The sequence below is a fragment of the Ambystoma mexicanum genome, chromosome 10, assembly GCF_040938575.1.
Source record: "Ambystoma mexicanum isolate Mex_15411 chromosome 10, UKY_AmexF1_1, whole genome shotgun sequence".
Lineage (NCBI taxonomy): Eukaryota > Metazoa > Chordata > Amphibia > Caudata > Ambystomatidae > Ambystoma > Ambystoma mexicanum.
In genome coordinates, this window is record NC_090932.1 from 15195548 (window position 1) to 15213461 (window position 17914).

The following is a 17914-nucleotide window of genomic DNA, read 5'->3' on the forward strand; positions in this document are numbered from 1 at the left end:
AGCATGCTTTGTACTCCTTTAACTGAACTGGGTGATGGACGCTTGAGAATTGCATCCACCTTCCGAGAGTCCTTTCGGACTCCTTTTGGAGTCAGGATAAATCCAAGGAATTCAACATGCGTAGCATGAAAAACGCATTTTTCCAATTTTGCATATAACTTGTGCTGGAGTAGTTTCTCTAGGACTGCACGCACGTGCTTAACATGGTCTGATTCTGAAGAGAAGTACACTAGAATATCGTCTATGTATAATATGACAACACAGACGTCAATGAGTTCACGAAGGACATCGTTCATAAAATACTGTAAGGCTGCTGGTGCATTGCACAACCCGAAGGGCATCACCTGGTATTCGAATAACCCATACTTAGTGCGAAAAGCAGTCTTTCATTCGTCGCCTTTCTTCACACGTACCAGATGATATGCCCCTCGGAGATTTAATTTAGTGTAGATGCAAGCGTCCTTTACTTGGTCTAGTAATTCGGGGATCAGAGGCAATGGGTATCGGTTCTTAACCGTGATCTGATTCAATGCGCGGTAGTCTATGCACGTTCTGAGGTCACCTTCCTTTTTTGGCACGAAGAACAAAGCTGAAGATGCAGAGGACTTGGATGGACGAATGAAGCCATTGGCAAGGTATTGGTCCAAAAATTGTCGTAGGTGAAGGTTTTCAGGTTCAGTAAGGGCGTAGATCCTACTACATGGAGGTTGTGCACAAGGTATGAGATCGATTTGACAATCGTATGATGTGTGAGGTAGTAAGGTGTTTGCCTGTTCTTTTTGGAAAACATCCTGGAATTCTTGATATTCCTGAGGTAACTGCACGACTGGAGTAGCGACTGCGGCCAGGCCTTTGTTCAAGGGTTTTTTCGGGTAACAAGTATGTGCACAATCCGGGAAGGTTATTCTCTTCTTTCGCCAATCAATAAAAGGATTATGTGTTTCCAACCAAGGGATCCCCAGTATTATTTGGAACTGCGGGGCTTTGATTAAATCAAACACAATAGTCTCTCGATGCCCATCCTGACCCAATAGTGTCATCTCTGCGGTGGAATGAGTTACAGGCCCAGAGGCAATTTCAGTTCCATCGACTGTGGTGATGACATCCGAAGTGGTCTTTCTGCAGAGAGGTAGATTCATCCTAGAATCCAATTCGTGGTCCACATAGTTTCCTATGGCCCCGCTATAAATGTATGCCCTTACTGCGTGCATACGTGATGGTTGCCTTGGATCTCTAAGGACCATTGGTATGATAAAGTGCGAGGTCTGAGTATCCTTCTTCAAGCTCGGCAAGCGGACCTCTACGCTTGTCTGGCGTGGTCGTTTCCCGAGTCAGACTCCATATGGCTTTTATCAGAATCTGTCGTAAATCTCCCCCGTCTCACCTGAGATCGCTTCTTGTTCTGTTCCGCGGGAGGATTCCTCTTGTGGACGGATCGGGTCTTGTAGAGGCTCGCTCGAGTCTCGTCCGGCTGCAGAGCACGTTCAGAGTTCTGGGAAGGCCGCTGTTCCAGGATGTCCAGGGAAATAGGTAGTGGTCGCTAAGAATGGGGATTCCAGGAGCAGATTAGAGGGAAGGGGTGAAGGAAGGAAGAAGGAACCAGGATCTAGGAATAGTGGATTCGCCCAACAGCACACACACGTCAAGTCACTACCTAATGATAGCGTTGAGACGCGCGGGGCCACAGGGGCATGGCCAATTTATAGAACATGCCATGTGCGACGTGGAAGCTGGTGCGAGGCAAGTCGCTTGTTGCGGCCATGTTGGGAGTAACAAAGTATACAAGCCCCAGCGCGTTAAGGACCAGGAAGTCCAGAAGGGGCAAGTTCTATGGGTCATGACAGCATCTCCTACCACTTTCTTGGGTGGTTTTACAGGGCAATCCCGTAGAAAATGTCCCAAAGTTCCACAGTATAGACACAATTGCATTTACCATCTCCTTTCTGTCATGAACCATGGACATAGCCCCTCTGGTCTTCCTGGTCCTGGTCCAGACGGAGGGTGTACTCCTTGATACTTCCAACATGGCCGTGCCCAGTGCCGTGTTCCGTACTAGCCTGTACGGCGGACACGGCACGTTCTATAAATGGGCCACACCCCCGCGCCTCCGCGCGTCTGAACGCTATCTCTAGGTAGTGTCTCGACGTGTGCGTGCTGCTCGGCGTTACCCTTCCAAGTTCCTGGCAAACTCCCTTATTCCTTCTACCCTTTTCCCCTGTTTCCAGTATCTCTTACCTTTCTTCGATCCTCTTCCTGGACGTCCTGGAACACGCGACTTCCTGGAACTTTGAACGCTCGCGCTGGAGTCAGACTCGACTCGCGCGCTCTTATACAAGTCCCGGTCCGGCCGGGAGAACGAGTCCTCCGCGGAACGCCACAAGAAGAGAACTCAGGTGAGCCGGGGGGAAACCTTTGACAGATTGAGACGCCAAACGATCAACACTGATACCGCTATGGAGAAAGCGGTCCAGGACCTCATGCACGGCATGCAGGAGCTAACAACCGAGGTACAGAACTTAAAGGCAGAGAACACAGCCTTGAAACAATTAGTGCTGTCACGTGACTCTGCCAATAAGGAAAGCGTGATACTGGGTGGAGTGGTATACAAATACGATGGCTCGCCAAAATCCTTACGTGGATTTCTGGATTCCTGCTTGGTGCATTTTACATTCAAGCCCTATTATTTTTCAACTTCCAGGGCCAAGGTGGGCTTCATAATCTCCCATCTTACAGGGAATGCTTTATCTTGGGCCACTCCCCTAGTGAACTCTGGAGACGTCCTCCTGGACGATTATGATGCATTTATCCAGGCGCTCAAGTCTATGTTTGACCGCCCCGAACAAGTGTTCAATGCCCAGGAACGCCTACTTGATTTTCGGCAAGGGTCCCAGGATATGCTAACGTTCGTTACCAGATTCAAACAGCTGGTAAAGGAGGCTGATTGGGGCCCTGAAGCGAGTTTCACCTTATTTCGCAGGGGTCTAAATGACGATATCAAGGATGAATTAGCCAGAGTGGCTCGCCCCAGTTCGTTTCAGGCTTTGGTAGATCTAGCCTTACAAATAGACTTTCGTATCCAGGAAAGAAGGGCTGAAAGGAAAAAGGCTAAGACTGCCTTTCAACGAACCCCTCCAGAGTCGACTGTGAAATCTGATCCTGTCTCAACCCCTGATAACGACTCCGAACCAATGCAAATAGGCACCTTTCGTGGGCCAATTACTCCACAAGAAAGGATGAGAAGAATTCACACCGGCCTGTGTATGTATTGTGCCTCAGACAAGCATCTCGTTAGAGAATGTCCTTTAGCCCCTCCACGGCGTTCGGGAAACGCCAGCTCCCGGCCCTAGATGGAGCGAGGTTTTGGGAGAAAGATGTCTGCTCCACATCAATCACATCCTTGAACTCTCCTGGACAGAATAACCTGGTGGTGCTACAGGCCTTTCAATCGCCCTCCAAGCACAAGACCTATCCCATACTGGCCCTGGTGGACTGTGGAGCTATGGGAATTTTCATTGATCAAGACTGGGTTATCAGACATAAAATACCATATGAGTCACGGAACATTAAACAGCCGGTAGAAGCAATTGATGGGAGACCTCTCTCTTCAGGACCCATAACCCTACAGACAAAAGAGGTCCGTCTCTCCATAAACCACCACCAAGAGCAGATTACATTCGACATCATCAAATCAGCCCATTACCCAATGGTTCTGGGTATGCCCTGGCTTCAAAGACATAATCCGTACATTAATTGGACAGCAGGGTCATTGTTTCTGGGCTCTGAGTTTTGTATGTCCCACTGTTTATCTCTGGATCTCTCCTTAACACCAGCTATTGAACATTCAGGAGAGCAAAAAACCTCACTCATGGTTTCCAACCATGTACAAGTCCCAGAGGTCTACCAAGGATATACTGATGTCTTTTCGACTGCCATAGTCCAGGCTTTACCCCCTCACAGACCCGAAGATTGTGCCATTGAGACAGATCCCTCGGCAGTAATTCCCTTTGGCAGAATGTTTATCCTTTCAGAACCTGAGAAAAAGGCCCTCCGAGAATACCTGGACATCAATTTGGAAAATGGCACCATAAGACCCTCAAAATCTCCAGCGGGTGCCTCATTGTTCTTCGTTCCTAAGAAGGATTCCAAGGAACTCAGACCCTGCCTCGACTACCGTGGTCTAAATCAATGCACCCTCAAAGATCGGTACCCTCTGCCTCTGATTTCAGATATCCTGGAAGCTGCCAGAGGCGCCGTAATATTCACGAAGTTGGACCTCCGGGGTGCCTATCACTTAATCCGTATCCGGGAAGGGGACGAATGGAAGACCGCCTTTAGAACGCCCTTTGGTCACTTTGAATATCTAGTCATGCCCTTTGGATTAGCTAATGCCCCTGCAGTTTTTCAACGTTTCATGGATAGGGTGTTTTCTGACATGCTTTTTCTCTTTGTCATTGTCTATCTAGACGACATTTTGATTTATTCCAAGGAATCCTTGAAACATGAAGAACATGTCATGGCGGAACTACAACGGCTCCGTGAAAACAAGCTCTTGATCAAACCTGAGAAATGTCTTTTTCACGTGACTTCAGTTCATTACCTTGGATTCATCCTCAGCCCAGATGGAGTTGGAATGGACCCTTCAAAGGTAAAGGCCATACTGGCCTGGCCTGCTCCTACATCGGTGAAACAGGTTCAATCTTTCTTGGGACTTGCTAACTTTTATCGAAAGTTCATTCCTACCTTTTCTGAGCTCGTCCAACCGATCGTTGCTCTGCTGAAGAAGGATGTTCCCTTCATCTGGTCTTCCTCACAAGAGAAGGCTTTTCAACGCTTGAAGACAAGATTCACGCAAGCCCCCGTCCTGGCTCAGCTTGACTTAGATCGCCCTTTCATAGTGGAAACGGATGCCTCCAACCATGCCATAGGAGCAGTCTTGAAACAGGTGCTTGAGGACAAGATGGACCACCCAGTGGCTTACCTCTCTAGAACCCTAACAACCAGCGAAACCCATTACTCCGTCCTGGAAAAGGAGCTGTTGGCAATCCGCCAAGCCTTCACAGAATGGCGACATTTACTCCTGGGTGCTAGATATCCAGTCCAGGTCCGTACGGACCATCGAAATCTACAAATTCTCCAATCTATGGAGTGCAGGAACAGTCGTCAGGCGCGTTGGGCCTACTTCTTCGCCCAGTACCAATTCCAAATCACTCATGTTCCTGGATCACAAAACGTGATTGCGGACGCCTTGTCCCAACGTCCTGACTATTTAACCACTGAAGATAGGACCTATCCTACAATGTTTCCCAACACAATCTTTATAGCTCAAGCGATCAACCTCTTGGAAGAGATTCAAGCCAAAACCCTGTCCTCTGACCTCTGGAAGGACGTCTCTAGGAAGAATCCCTGGAACTTAAGAATCAAGGAAGGATACTTATTTAAGGACAATGCCTTGGTCATTCCCACACCGAAACTTCAACATAAAATAATAACTCTCTGATACTTTTCATTCTGGACATCGTGGTGTAACCAACACGCTCCGTCTTATACAAAGACAGTTTTGGTGGCCGGAAATGAAATGCAAGGTACAAGAGTACATCAAGACCTGTACTGTCTGCAGTCAGAATAAGCACGACAATAAGAGACCGGCGGGCCTTCTATTGCAGCCTACACTGCCAACAAGACCATGGGAATGTATAGCTACAGACTTCATCGTGGAATTACCACCTTCCCGGGGTTACACGACCATCATGGTAACCATAGACTTGTTTACTCATATGGCATATTTCACGCCTCTCTATAAACTTCCTTCCTCTTCAGAGCTTGCAGGAATTTTCCTAGAACACATTTTCCGTCTTCATGCACTCCCTTCCAAGATCATATCGGACCGAGGACCGCAATATATTTCACAATTCTGGAAACATCTCTGTCATGTTCTAGGGATTCAACGCGCTCTTTCATCTGGATATCACCCACAGACCAATGGGGCCACAGAACGTGTTAATCAAACCCTGGAGCAATATCTTTGTTGTTTCGCAACCAAGGTACAGGATGATTGGTCCCTCCTTATACCCTTGGCCGAATTTGCCTATAACAATTCAGATCACTCAGCGATCAACGTTAGCCCCTTCTATTGCAGTCAAGGTTTTCATCCCTCCGTGTTACCTTCAGTTCTACCACATCCAACTCCAGTACCTTCACTTGATTCCTGGATTGAAACTCTCCTCAACATCCACAAGGAAGCCAAGGAACAATTGGGAAAGGCCCAGATTCGCACTAAGCGATATGCTGATTCCAAAAGAAGACCAGCACCCTCCTATTCTATTGGTGACCAGGTCTGGTTGTCCTCGAAACTATTACCACGACATCTATGCCCTAACAAGTTAGCCCCCCGATATTATAGTCCATTTTCCATAAAAGAAATCATCAATCCTGTTTCTTATCGGCTGAAGCTACCAGACTCCTGGAAGATAATACATCCAGTTTTTCACACTTCTCTACTCAAACCCTACATCCACTCCACCCGGAAAACCGGCAGACCCAGTCCTGTGATTGTGGACAATCAGCTGGAATATGAAGTATCCAGAATATGTGACTCCAGGTACAAACGGGGTCGGCTTCAATACCTGGTCGAGTGGAAAGGCTATCCTCCTAGCGAGAGAACATGGTAACCACTATCCAACCTAAACACCCCTCGATTGCTGAGAAGATTCCATCTCATACACCCTGGCAAGCCTGGTGGGACGGGGTTTCGGAGGAGGCATGCTGTCATGAACCATGGACATAGCCCCTTCTGGTCTTCCTGGTCCTGGTCCAGACGGAGGGTGTGCTCCTTGATACTTCCAACATGGCCGTGCCCAGTGCCGTGTTCCGTACTAGCCTGTACGTCGGACACGGCACGTTCTATAAATGGGCCACGCCCCCGCGCCTCCACGTGTCTCAACGATATCTCTAGGTAGTTTCTCGACGTGTGCGTGCTGCTCGGCGTTACCCTTCCAAGTTCCTGGCCAACTCCCTTATTCCTTCTTCCCTTTTCCCCTGTTTCCAGTATCTCTTACCTTTCTTCGATCCTCTTCCTGGACGTCCTGGAACTCGCGCTGGAGTCAGACTCGACTCGCGCGCTCTTATACAAGTCCCGGTCCGGCCGGGAGAAGGAGTCCTCCGCGGAACGCCACAAGAAGAGAACTCAGGTGAGCCAGGGGGGAAACCTTTGACACTTTCTCTTTCCTTCTGAGTCAAGGGTCCTTTAACCCCTCCGATTTGAATGGGTTCTGAGGCATCTGCTCATTTGGGGGTAGTGTTGGGTTAAACCAACACCCGGGTTCTCGAACTTGGCTCGGTCGGCCTTTCTGTTCTGAAGTCTGTGATCTAACTGGACCACTAAGTCTATATATTCAGCACAGTCTTGAGGTGGGTTCACAACTTGAGCCAAAACATCTTTGAGTTCTCCTCGAAGTCCTCGATGAAATAACGTAATCCGTTTTACCTCGGGCCATCCAGTTTCCACCAAACACCTATTGAAGGTTGCGATGTAGGTTAAAAGGTCCTGGTTACCCCGTCGTAGGGACAAAAGTTTGTTATCCAGGGTCTGTCCTTGGGAGTGCCGGGCAAATAGTCTTTCCATGCTCATTTGAAAACCCTGAAAATCCCGAAGAATAGGGTCATCCTGATTGACTAGTGGAATTGACCAATCCGCTGCACTGCCGCTGAGATATGATAATACAAAGGCTACTTTGGCTTGATCGTTTGGAAAGGCTCCAGGTCTGCATAAAATGTGCAAGCGTCATTGGTTCATAAACACGGCAAACTTTTTCGGGTCCCCAGCAAAACGTTCCGGCGGGGCTAAAGGAGTGCTCCCTGGTAGAACCACTTGCACAGGATTGCTCGATGAAACAGGAGTTGAATTCCCCCCAAGTCCAGGTAATAGTGTTTGCCCAGCTTGGTTTTGCAATAATTGTCTAGCAAGATCATCAGTGCGTTCCTTATAAACAATCAGTTCTCTCCTGAGTGTATTAGTTTCTTAACGAGCGGCATGTACTTCAGCCCTAAGTTCCCCTAATAATTGGGCCAATTGGTGAGTTTCTGAGGTCTCCATGACACCCGAGTGAGGATTTGTACAGAGGCTTTGCGTTCTGTTACGCTCACCTGGTTCCCACAGGGGTGTCGGGCGGAACTGGACAGCCACGGTCTCCACCAACGTGATGTGTAGTGCAGAGATGACTGACTGGACTGGCCCACCTAGCTTCGTCTGCTTGACCCATAGAAGTAGTCTCCTAAAGGCGGAGAAAGGGAATTAGCCACCCGTGGACTTGAGTAATAGCCCCTCACTGCGTCCCCATTTATCACCTCTGATATTCCCGTTCACAAAGCTCACCTTATAGTTTTGAATTATGAGCTCTCCATCCTGCGAGGAACGCAGGGGCGCGTTGATGGCCAGTTACTTCACTGGCTTGAGGATATTGGAAGAGTTCTAGACAAATCTTGGCTCCAAAACTCCTGGCGAAGGGCCGTAAGTATATAGTTCTAAAGAGTTCAAAAATGTCTGAATAATCACTTGTCCAATTCCTTTGTTTATCTTGCAACTTAGACCCAAAAGAAGATAGTTCTGTGGCAGCTGAAAGCGTTCAGGTAAGAGTCTGTGCTATCCCACACTGTCTGTTAAATGATGCCAAAGTTTAACTCGCTGCTGTCTCTTTTCTTACAGGTGCGGCGTAAGAAGATTTGGCGTGCTGGTGAATAATACCTCCGGCGGTAAAATCAGGTAAATATATGGTGGCAAGAGATTGTCCTTATTTGTTTCCCCTCGGCTCACTTGGTTGTTTTCTTGTCCCCCTTAGGTGCTGGAATGCGGCAACTTAATGATGGAGACAGCGCCGGATCGTAGAGATGCTGCGAGGAACGGTGAGTATGGCGCAGCACTGCTGCTGTCGATGAGCCATGTTTAAAATAAAGTCTTTTTCTCGTTCAAAGGTGCGATGAATCCGGAATCAGGTAAGAAACCCAATAATGTTCATGTTCTAACCTTTCTTCTTCTATCCTTCTTTCTAGAGGCTCTGGACTCGAGGCGGGCGTGGCACGAGGCTGGATGCTGACTGCAGGCACGGTGAGCGTTAAGCTGCTGGATGCAGAATAACGTGAAGCGTGTGCTGCCCTTCGGCCGTGGTTTAAATAGCCCCCAAAGTAGTCCCAGGTAAGTATTCCTCCACAACCACACGCGAGTAACAAAATAGTCCCTAGGTAAAGTAATCCCTTCCAAGCCTCACATGGACTTGGATCTCTTGCAGCATGGTCTACATCAGGTAAGTTTTAACATATGAGCCTGGTGCCTATGGCGCCAGGACTGTTCACCCATATGAGCCTGGCGCCATAGACGCCAGGACTGTACCCATATAGCCCCTAGCAAGGGTTGCTGGGCTTTCTCTGGGTAACATGATGCCTGCTTCTGGGGTTGCTGGACTTGGTCTGGATGCCTGGGGGTAGGCATCATGACACATGTAGGGTGAAAGCGCATGTAAGGTGGAAGCACATGTAAGTTGATAGCACAAATAGGGTGAAAGTGCATGTAAGGTGGAAGCACATGTAAGGTGGAGGCGCATGTAAGGTGGAAGCACATGTAAGGTATAAGCACATGTAGGGTGGAAGCACATGTAAGGTGGAAGCACATGTAAGGGGAAAGCACATGTAAGGTGGAAGCACATGAAAGGTGGAAGCGCATGTAAGGTGGAAGTGCATGTAAGGTGGAAGCGCATGTTAGGTGGAAGCGAGTGGAAGGTGGAAGCGCATGTAAGGAGCATCTTCCCTTCTGACCTGAGGTTGCTGGATTTTGGGGAGTTGCAAGGACCCTGCCTTAGGTCTTTGCCCGCTCACCTTAGATTGATTAGGGAGTGACTTTGGGATGGTGGCGGGATGCGTATTGAGGAGGGGCTGTCTATGTTAGATAACCTCTCTCCCAAGGAGCTTACCTGGTAGAAGGTATCATTGTTCGGTAGAAGCTGGAGCTTCCGGGTGCAATCCATGGAGAATCGACATGTCTTTGCATTTCACATGCCAGATAGCGTCCACTACTCTACTCAAGTCCAATCTAAGCACTAGGTCACATGTAGATGGAAAGTCACTTACCTTTAGCTCGGGTTTCATGATGACTCTGTTTTCCAGGCAGGATTGGTCTGCGATGATTGGCGCGTCATCTTTTCCTGCGAAGGCCTTGTGTATGGGTGATAAGGCCACCCAGAACACCCTCTTCTTTGAGTACTGCTTAAAAGCATCCTATGGAAACCAAAGAATAGAGAAGGCACAGTGTATACACGTGTGACCACATACAGTGCACATTCTCCATTGGAGGGACCAGTTAATTATTGGGAAAATACCATTTACCAGCAATTTCAATTACATCAAATACACTTGCACCTCAGAGTACAAAAGTAGGTGTAAAAGAAGCAACCTTCTTCCCTGCTCCATGTTTCTGTGCACAGGACAGGCAGCATTTACAATGGATGCCTGTCGAATCTGCCTGCTTTTTGCTGTGGGTATGTGCCCGTGATTGGTTGCCTGTTTCCTTTTGACCAATCGGGGTGCACCAGCAGGCGAAGCCGGCCCCCGACAAAGGCAACAGACAAAGGCTATTCCCCTGACTGAGCCTGACCGAGCTTGGTCGTGCTCGAGTGCGCCCGCTGTCCGTCATCAGCACACTACAGTGAGATTCCTGACCTACGTCCCCCTGAAACGCCACCCGCGTATGACTGCCGTAATCCCAGTGGCCAACCCACTTAAACACGGCCTCCCGCCCACCCTTGTCACTGATCACTATCCCTGCCTACTACAGTGCGCCCACGGCACCTGAACTAAACCAACACTTGCAGCCAACCAATGTACTCTCTACATGCATGCCTTCATTGCTCGAAGCCTCTAACATCAACCTCGCCTACCATGGTAACGATTATAAAGGCACGTGTAACTGCAAATGCATGCTATCACTTGTTTACTTTCCATCCTGCCTGCCACTACTGTATGCCTCCCCAGTTCCTCTCCTATTGAAATAAGACTGCCTCTTTCCCAGCATTGCCGGTGTCCGTTCAGTGCCTGTGTGAGCTGTTCTATATTTCTTAACTGTCCGCATTATGAACTGCACGTGCTATTACGCACATCACCTGTGACCCGCAGTACTTCTTCGCCTCTTGTGCCCACCCGACTCTAGCTGCCATTATCCTATCCCAACTCAGCCCAGACACTAGTTATTGTGCACAACCCACAGTCCTATTGCTCTCTTCACCTGGGTTACATAATTTGTTGGCCTACTGTTCTCCTGATTCTGGGCTGCTCATGCATGCCTACTCTATCCCAGAGGTTCACCATCGGCTGTTAGCTATATACTGCCACATGCTCCCAGACTATGTTAGTTAGTCATATGCTGCCGCATGTTCGTGGACTATCTCCATGTGCCACCCATGTATAAAGGTTACATATCCTTTATGAATACACATGCCACAACCACTTAGCATGTCTCCTTTGCCCATCTGCTCACCTGCCTGCCTCATGCTACTTATAAATGCATTTTAGCCACACTACCAGATTCGAATCTTGGTGGTACCCAATGCACTAGCCACTTTGTCAATCTACTCCAGGTACTACTCAAAGTACTTTAGCCAAACTGCCTTATCTCGGATCTAGCTGGCGCTCTATGTACTGTAGCCATTTTGCCTTACCTCAAACCTAGATGCCACGCACTACCCCTCTAGCCATACTGCCCTACCTCAAATTTAGTTGTACAAGTGTAATTTAGCTGTTACTCAATGCATATTAGCCAAACTGCTATACCTTGAATCTAGCTGCTACTACATGCACCTTAGCCACTTTTGCCTACTTCGAATTCAGATGTATACATTTAATATAGCTGTTACTCAATGCATATTAGCCAAGTTGCTATACCTGAATCTAGCTGCTGCTATATGCACTCTAGCCATATTGCCGTATTTCAAAACTAGGTGTAACGCATCTCCTACCAGCCACACTGCTTTACCTTTAACCTAGGTGTCACTCATTGCATTTGTAGCTACATTGTAGCTAATTGGGGTTAACCAATCCTAGAGCCCGGCCTCCCAACACTCCTGCCACCACTACTTAGTATGTGTCCATTCACTACCAACCTGCTTGCATGCTTCTTGATCCTTTTAAACACCGCAACACAGCTCAAGATGGCTCCACACTTACCCAATACACCATCCCTAACTGGACCTAACAACCAGGCACCACACATAGACATAAACATCCTTCAGCCACTGCCACCCACTACCCTCCCTCGTGTTACCATAGATAGGAACCTAGGACTCAGAGCCAAACTAGCCAAAATGTATGAGCCCCTTGTCCGCTCACTGCCCACCATACAGAATTCCAGAGCGCCGCCTAGACCTAATTCCTCTACAAAAACCTCCAATTCACCCCAAAACTTCAACCCTAGACCACCTCACAACTCCCTCATTTACACCACTCCTGAATCAACACAGGACAAGTGTCATACTACTACTCCTAAAAACACAGATAGCCCCAAAATTAAGGGAGCCTTGATCAACGCCAGATCGCTAGTAGCTCATGCTACAGAAATAGCAGACTTAATCCTTAAAGATAACCTTGACTTCCTCGCTATTACTGAGACCTGGCTACACCCAGCAGCAGGCCCCATGCTCATGCTGGCAGTCCCAGATAACTACTCTATCCTGAGACAAGATCGCCCCAATTCCAGAGGAGGGGGTGTCGCCATTATCCATAAGTGCAGTCTTACCATGAGACTAGCAACTTCCTCCAATGTCCTCTCTTGCGAAACACTATCAGTCAAACTTCCACTTACCAATACCCAAACTCTCAATATCTATCTGATCTAACGTCCGCCAGGCCCCATTGGCACCTTTGATGAAGACTTCAACTCTACTCTATCCAGCAATCTTAAAATCTCTACTCAAGTTCTCACCCTGGGAGACTTCAATCTGGGCTATAATGCCCGGAAGACCATACCGCCAGTACTATAGTTAACACTCTCACTGAACTAGGCTTCGCGCAAAAATGCACGGCACCCACTCATTCAAAAGGTAGAATACTTGACTGGGTAACCGATCACAACTGCCAAGCGAATATCACAAATATCTCACCCCTAGCCTGGACTGACCACCATCTGGTATCGTTCATGCTTTCTACTGACAGACCTCTACCTCCGCCAACCATAATGGCCCCACCTACTCTCACTAGAAACAAGAAGAATATGACAGTAGAAAGACTCATCCCGAACCTACTCCCCACACTCATACTCCCTGACAACCTTGACCCTGACACCTTGGTTGAAGAATATAACAAGATTATGTCCACCTCGCTGGACCTTATCGCCCCCCTCAAACTCAGACCAAGCAGACCAAAAACACACCTCAACAAATGGTACACACCATTCCTTAAAAACCTTAGGCAGCAGAAAAGAAACTGCGAGGCCACTTGGAAAAAATCCCCCTCAGTCGCAAACAAACTCAAACTTTCCAAACTAGCCGCACTCTACAAAAAAGAAATGTATATGGCTAAACGAACCTCCTTTGACTCTCGCATATCCCAAGCAAAATCCAACATGAAAGAACTCTTCTCTATCCTCAAAGAAGTAGAAACCCCCATAGTACCCCCTGACACCTGTACTAAAGATATAAACTGGTGCTCAGAAATTCAAAGTGCCCTAGCGAATAAGATCACAACCCTCCAAAGTAAAATCTCCAGCAAAAAAGCCTCCCTCAATGTCACTCTCCCTCCGAAAATTCCGGACAAGCTCACGCCCACAGATATCACCCGCTTCAAGTTCTCCAAAGTCAACACACTTGAAGGTGAAAAAATCATCCTGTCCTTGAAACCATCCAATTGCCAGGGAGACCTGTGCTTTCGATTTGGTCGATCACTCTGTCCTATGTACACACCTCCACTCTTCAGAGCACTTCTCTACTGAGGCCATCACCTGGATCACATCATTCCTTAATGGCAGAACCATGAGTGTCTTCTCTCCCACTGCTGCAGCAGACCCTGTACCGATCACCTGTGGGGTACCACAGGGCTCCTGTGTCTCCCCCACATTGTATAACATATTTACCAAGCCCCTTTTCGATGATTTGGATTATCTCGGTATCACCTACACTAACTATGCAGATGATACCCAGATCCTCCTTCCGCTTTCTTGAGATTATGGAAAGGATTTGGCCTTGCTAAATAGGGTGTACATCATCATCCAGGCATGGATGGCCACTCATGGACTATGCCTGAATGATGATAAAACAGAGCTCATCATCCTAGGTACCACGTCCAGCCTAAGGAAACTGGGCCCGGCCTACAATTCTTTTATGATTGACGGGAACAACATCACAGTCGGACAGGAGGTCAAAACATTGGGATTCTACTTGGATTCCAATTTTTCCTTCAAAAGACAAGTGAGCTCCTTAGCATCCTCCACGGCTTACACATGCAAATTAATCCGCGCAGCCAAACCATTTCTGTCAGACACTAGTTGCCTTACACTCGCTAGAGCCCTCATACTGTCCCGTCTCGACTACTGCAACGCCCTCTACCTGGGATCGTCCAAGGACACCACCAGTAAGATACAAACCCTCCAGAACAACGCTCTCAGAGCAGCCTTGGGCATCTCTATAAGAGAACATATCACAGGAATCAGCCAACAGAACAACTGGCTCTCCACTAAAGATAAAATTCTTTTAAAAACGGCATCACTCACCCACAAATCTCTTAACAATGCTGCCCCAACATACCTGATCAATAGATTCCACAGACAGTCCTCTTTAAGACCCGCTTAAACAGCATATAAAGACTGCCTATCCGTCCCCAACTACAAACGTGCCACCATAGGAGGAAACAGCTTCCTGCTGAAAGCAGCCAAACTGTGGACCTCCTTGCCTCCAAATCTCAGAATGGACTTGCCCTACCAGAACTTCCGTTCCAAGGTAGTCTCATGGCTGCAATCGGAGGCCCACTAGGATTACTAAATGCCGCGCTACCCGCACACACTGTAAGCACGTGTGCCTACCTGTTTACATGTATATAATGCCTGTCTGACTCACTGCTGCTTTGTATATAACATTGGTTTACCTCATTGTCCTTATGTATATTTTATGATGACTGCAACTAAGCTTGGTAAATTCTTGTAAATGCTGCGCCCTGATACCTTTGGGTACGCTCGCGCATTATAAATAATAAAACAAACAAACATAAAGCAAACATAAGCAGGAAGATTCCACAGAAAGCCACAGCATTTCTGCCAGCATCAGCATGTCAGCTGGCATGAAGGATTGCACATTTGCATGGTGGAGAGAATGGGGGTGAGGGGCAATAACAGCAAGGACGTTCCATGCTCCTGCTCTGCCATACAAAGGATTTTATTTGTATCACGCTCGTACACAAGTGTTCCAGAGCGCAACGAGGCAAGGGAGGGGAACTGGGGAGAACAAAAACAACAATCTTACTAGGCCCAGTGACATTGAGAATGCACAATTACAATAAATAAATAATAAGGGCAAACAACAGTGGTACTGTAGGCAGCAAGTGGCAAGTGCTGGGTTTAAGGCAGCAGACAGGGTATGTCTGATTAGGTGCAAGACGAAAAGAAGAGGGGAGGACTATATGGGTACAGTTACAGGCCCCAGTGCAAGGGGTAGCCCGGAGGCCCGGTAGCAGGGTGAGCAGGTACCTGGTCCAGAAAGCCAGGCCAGGTGCATGGTGCCAAGAGAGAGACAGATCAGCAGGGAGAAGAGGGGCAAAGGCAGAAGTGAAGAGGTCTTGAGGTGCTTCCGGAGATGGTTCTCCTCAAATTTCAGGGTGGCAGGGAGGCTGTTCCAAAGGAAGGCCCCAACCGAAGACAGATATCTATCCCCAGCTCGTTTCTTAGAAAAACGACTGACCCTGAGGGAGTTGGAGGTAGAGGAGTGAAGAGCTCGAGAGGGGAGGTATTTGCGGAGGGATAACTGAAGGTATTTTGGACCCAGGCCCCAGAAAGCCTTGTGGACAATGCAGAGGGTTTTGAATTTAATCCTTGCATCCAGTGGGAGCCAATGGAGAGATTTTAGGGCTGGAGAGATACGATCCCAGGGTTTGAGGCCAAGGACAAGACTTGCAGTCCTGTTCTGGATTAGTTGCAGCGGGCGAAGAGTAGATGCAGGTAGGTTTAGAAAGAGGCTGTTACAATAGTCCAACTTAGAGGGAACCAGGGTTCTGGAGACAGTGAACTTCTGGGGAAGATCTTCTTCAAACCTCACCTGAACCTTATGTCAGGCAGTAGATGGTGGGGCCGGGTCTCCTGAGTACCCCTCCCGGCCCCACACACCTCAAGGACCAAGCACTGAACATTGTGACCATCCCTCACTAAGCTTTTTTCTGGTTTAATCTTTTTAAAGCATGTGTCATTATTTTGAGTAACCTCCATGTAAAGCATCAGTGTTGACTTGCAGAGGTAAGTGGCCTTGTGCCTCTCCTCCGGGCCATATTGTGCTGCTCAAAAGCAGATGAATCCAAATGAGACTCTTCTGATATTGAGGCAGAGAGATGTCTGCTGTCCTTTTTCATTTGGTGTTTGGCTTTCCCGTCAGGGGGTGTTAGGGAGAATTCTCTCTTTAGGCTGAATTTCCTAACCTAGTGAGTCCCCCAGCAGCTTTGCTGGATTTCTGGAGTTTGTTTTTTTTCCATCCTGCCAAGAGTGAGACTCTTTTTCTCCCACTCTTGGACATGATTTATGGTGTTCCTTTGACTGCTTATGTGTTTTATGGGCTACGGGGTCCTTTACTCCATAGGGTCTCATGTGTTTTTCCTATGTGTGTTAAACAGCACCCTCCGTGCAGTAACACAGGGGTGTCATAGTGACACCCCACCATAGACTCCATACCCTGGGACTGCCTACTGTCTCCCAGGGCATGTAAAGTCACCATTGGCTTTACTAGTCCCAAATTATGAACAGAAACAAGTACAAACCATCATATTGTGGAGGTACTGGTCGGGGCAATTCGATTGCCCCGGGGTCTGTTGGAAATCCAGCAAAGCTGCTGGGGGACTCACTAGGTTAGGAAATTTAGCCTAAAGAGATAATTCTCCATAACAGGGGGCTTCTGTAAAGCTTTAAGTCGTAGAAAGACATTCCTGTTTTTTTGTATTTAATTGTATTGCTTTAAAATGAAAAAACTTTAAAATGTAACAAAATAAAAATATAAATATCCATCCCTTCCCATATTAGACATCCATTCGTCAATGTTGTTAGGAATCTCACAAGACTTTACAGCTTGGCCTCAAATTGCACTACATTCTTTGACCATCAACAGTTTTTCAATCTCATTTAGAAGAAGAAAAGCACCCCTGCCTCACCTGAGGAATCGCAGGGAGCCAGAGTGGCCTCCATGGCCTCGGTTTGCCATAACGTTTCCAACTTGGGTGTGTGCTGAGCACAGTGTTTCCAGCTTGGGAGTGTGCTCTGCACAGTGTTTCCAACGTGGGTGTGTGCTCTGCACAGTGTTTCCAGCATGGGTGTGTGCTGAGCACAGTGTTTCCAGCTTGGGTGTGTGCTCTGCACAGTGTTTCCAGAGTGGATGTGTGCTCTGCACAGTGTTCTTTTCCCAAGTAACCATTTCAGACTTGTGTTCTCTCTCCCAGTCAGAGATCGAGTGAAGGCTGCTGGGTCACGTATGCAGTCTGGGATCGGGTGGATTACATCTGCTCTGATGCACCCATTATTGATTGGAAGGACAGGGCCGCAGTGTTCCTAGTCTGCAGGCTGCAATCTCAAGGTACTGTTCTTTACCACTAACATAGCGACCTGTTGTTGGGATCAGATTTGAACTGAGTTATCTTTGCATCCTGCAATTCTGCAGCTGTTTCTAGTAGAACAGGCGCTGTGCACTTGAACTGGAAA

At 47.9% G+C, this 17914-nt stretch overlaps 1 protein-coding gene across 3 annotated transcripts in view; it reads right to left on the minus strand.

Annotated features, from left to right (window-relative positions):
* The window catches only part of LOC138491102 (probable cation-transporting ATPase 13A4), a 995403-nt gene that overhangs the window by 808101 nt on the left and 169388 nt on the right, over positions 1 to 17914 (minus strand). For all 3 annotated transcript variants that reach the window (XM_069617423.1, XM_069617421.1, XM_069617422.1), the window contains exon 3: positions 10117 to 10263. In XM_069617423.1, the coding sequence (XP_069473524.1) occupies positions 10117 to 10263 (147 nt within the window). The remainder of the gene's footprint in view (positions 1 to 10116; positions 10264 to 17914) is intronic.